A 2,401-nucleotide genomic window follows, 5' to 3' on the forward strand; every position below is an offset into this window, starting at 1 on the left:
CTAGACCTTATCCACCACCACCCCCACATGCCACCACCACCTCCTAGCATTGCCGGTCGCCTAACTGCATGTGCGCATCTTACTCTCTCTCTCTCTCTCTCTCTCTCTCTCTCTCTCTCTCTCGCGGGTGCGTTTCTTCATCCGCTTCTAGCGACGATTTCGCATCATAAAAGAACATCTGCCCCGGACTGGTGACCAGGATAAAACATTGAATACGCGCGCACGCGCGGCAACGTGGAAAACACCAGGGCAGAGCCATTACGTGTGTCGCGCGGGCGCGCAACGGGGATTGCTAGCTCGCAAACGGCTTTAGGCGAATCTATTTTTTGTTTGTGTCCGTGCGTGCGCGCACGGTGCGTGAGCACAGATAAGAAAGAATAGGTGGGTCGCTTACAACAAAAGAGCATTAGTCTGCGTTGTTGCGCACTGTGTTGGCAGCACCGTGCACTTTTGTTCGAAAATGGCGAACGGGACGGAGAGGTTTGGCTTTTTGATTTGTTGCGGAGCGGGGCAAGGGTGTGCGCGGGGTGACTCGGCCGTGTAACAATGCACGGTAAACGGCTAGAATCTTCCGACGTTGTGACATCTGTCGGGTCGCATATGTGCCGACACGAGATTTCGCTCCGATAGCGATTCGGCTACCGTCCGCGCGCCGTGTACAGCTCTCACGGGGCGCGACCCAATAGAGCATCTAGACGCGTTCGCGTTCTTCTCTCTACATGAAGAATAAGCAAAAATAAAGCAACAGTAGCGTGTTCGCCTGTGCGTTTTTGCTGCGGAGTTTTTCGGTGCACAAGAATTGTACGAAAATGTTTACAGCGTTGCGTTTTTTCTCTGTCGCTGTCTCTGTCGCTCTCGCTTCCTCTTTCTATCATTCTCCTTCTCTCTCTTTCTTTCTCGGTCTCTTTCTATTTCTCTTTTTGTATTGTTCTTTGTTGTCGTCTTACATTCTTTCTCTTGTTGTCTCTCTCGCGCGCGAGTTCTCTCTCTCTCTCTCTCTCTTTCTCTCTCTCCCTCTCTCCCTCTCTCTGTCTTTCTCTCCCTCTCTCTCTCTCTCCCCCTCTCTCTCTGTCTTTCCTTCTCCCCCTCCCTCTGTTTCTCTATTCCTATCCGTTGACTGTGTTTCTCATTTTCTTTATCTCGTTACCCCTTCTCTTTCGCTCTTGCTCTGTCTTCCCCTTTTCTCTCGTTCGTTCTATTATTATTGGAGCTGCTAGCACGTTATTTTATCTTAACCGCAGCGCCTCTCCTGATAACGACTCGATCTCACAATGTTCTCTCTTCGTTCTGTCCTTTCGCAGGTGCACGAACTGTGTGATAACTTCTGCCAAAGGTACATCAACTGTCTCAAGGGCAAGATGCCCATCGACCTGGTGATCGACGAGAGCAGAGAGGGCAGCAGCAGCGGCGCCGAGGGCGGCGGCGGCGGCCGCAGCAAGAGCGTCGGCAGCGACGACGACGGCTACTCGCGCGACACGCCCGGCAGCGTGCAGTCGCGACCCGACCCGCTGGTGAGTGATGACCACTTGTTCACGACGCCGCCAGGAGGCCCCAAGTCGTATCCGCTGGTGAGTGAGCGCTTGTTTCTCTTACCCTCCATCCTCCACACACACGCGCACTCCCGCCGGGAAACGAACGCGGGCAGGGGCTATGGTCCTCGCTAGCGGAGGGGGTTGCTTTTTTATGGCGCCTTTTGGCGGCGTCCACGCTCGCAACTCGCTGGTGAATACGATACTTCTTAACGAAGCCCTCTTGTGGCATCTAGTGTGAGTAGGGGTGGGGTAGTCTCATCACCATTGAGAGTGAATACGTCGCAGCGTGGGTTGTTCAGCTTTGATTAGCTCTTTCTGTTACCAGAGAGTATTCTGTGGCGTGGCAGCGAGGGGCGACACGGGTATAGAGCTAAGCTGTGAGATGCGAGTTCGTACCGGTCCATGATGAAGTGGTGGTCGGTGGGAGAGTCGGCATGCTGGCGCAGACGTTAGCGTAACGTGTCAGACGATGTTAATCAATGCACACTGATGCCTTGAACGACCAGACAGCATTTACACGCTTAGAAGCTCAGCGTTTGCATGCCATATACCCTGTCGTTAAGCCACTAACTCCCATCCTCGTAGATGTGGTTGGAATGCATCCGGCCCATCGTTCCACTCGACTATCAGCGCTAGCATATACCAGGGGTTAATAATGACAAATTATTATTGTATTTATTATTGTAGTCATATTTGTAATTATTAACCCCCTGATATGCGGGGCGCGAGCATACCTGCCCACTGTCCTCGTGTTGATCAGACCCCCCCCCCCTTCTCCGCCTATTGCCTAGCTCACCGTTTGGTCAGCCACGCTAGGCATTGCAGCGAACATGTGGACAGTGATTGCGAATGTGAATTTGTGGCGGCGT

General features: G+C 53.0%; 1 protein-coding gene across 1 annotated transcript in view; it reads left to right on the forward strand.

Moving 5' to 3' along the window:
- LOC106815579 (homeobox protein Meis1-like) overlaps positions 1–1,938 on the forward strand; it is a 57,984-nt gene extending 56,046 nt beyond the window's left edge. The window contains exons 4-5 of the mRNA XM_014820050.1: positions 1,302–1,373; positions 1,858–1,938. Coding sequence (XP_014675536.1) covers positions 1,302–1,373; positions 1,858–1,938 — 153 coding nt within the window. The remainder of the gene's footprint in view (positions 1–1,301; positions 1,374–1,857) is intronic.
- Positions 1,939–2,401: the final 463 nt, after the last annotated feature.

This window comes from Priapulus caudatus, unplaced genomic scaffold, assembly GCF_000485595.1.
Source record: "Priapulus caudatus unplaced genomic scaffold, Priapulus_caudatus-5.0.1 Scaffold1151, whole genome shotgun sequence".
NCBI classification, from domain to species: domain Eukaryota; kingdom Metazoa; phylum Priapulida; class Priapulimorpha; order Priapulimorphida; family Priapulidae; genus Priapulus; species Priapulus caudatus.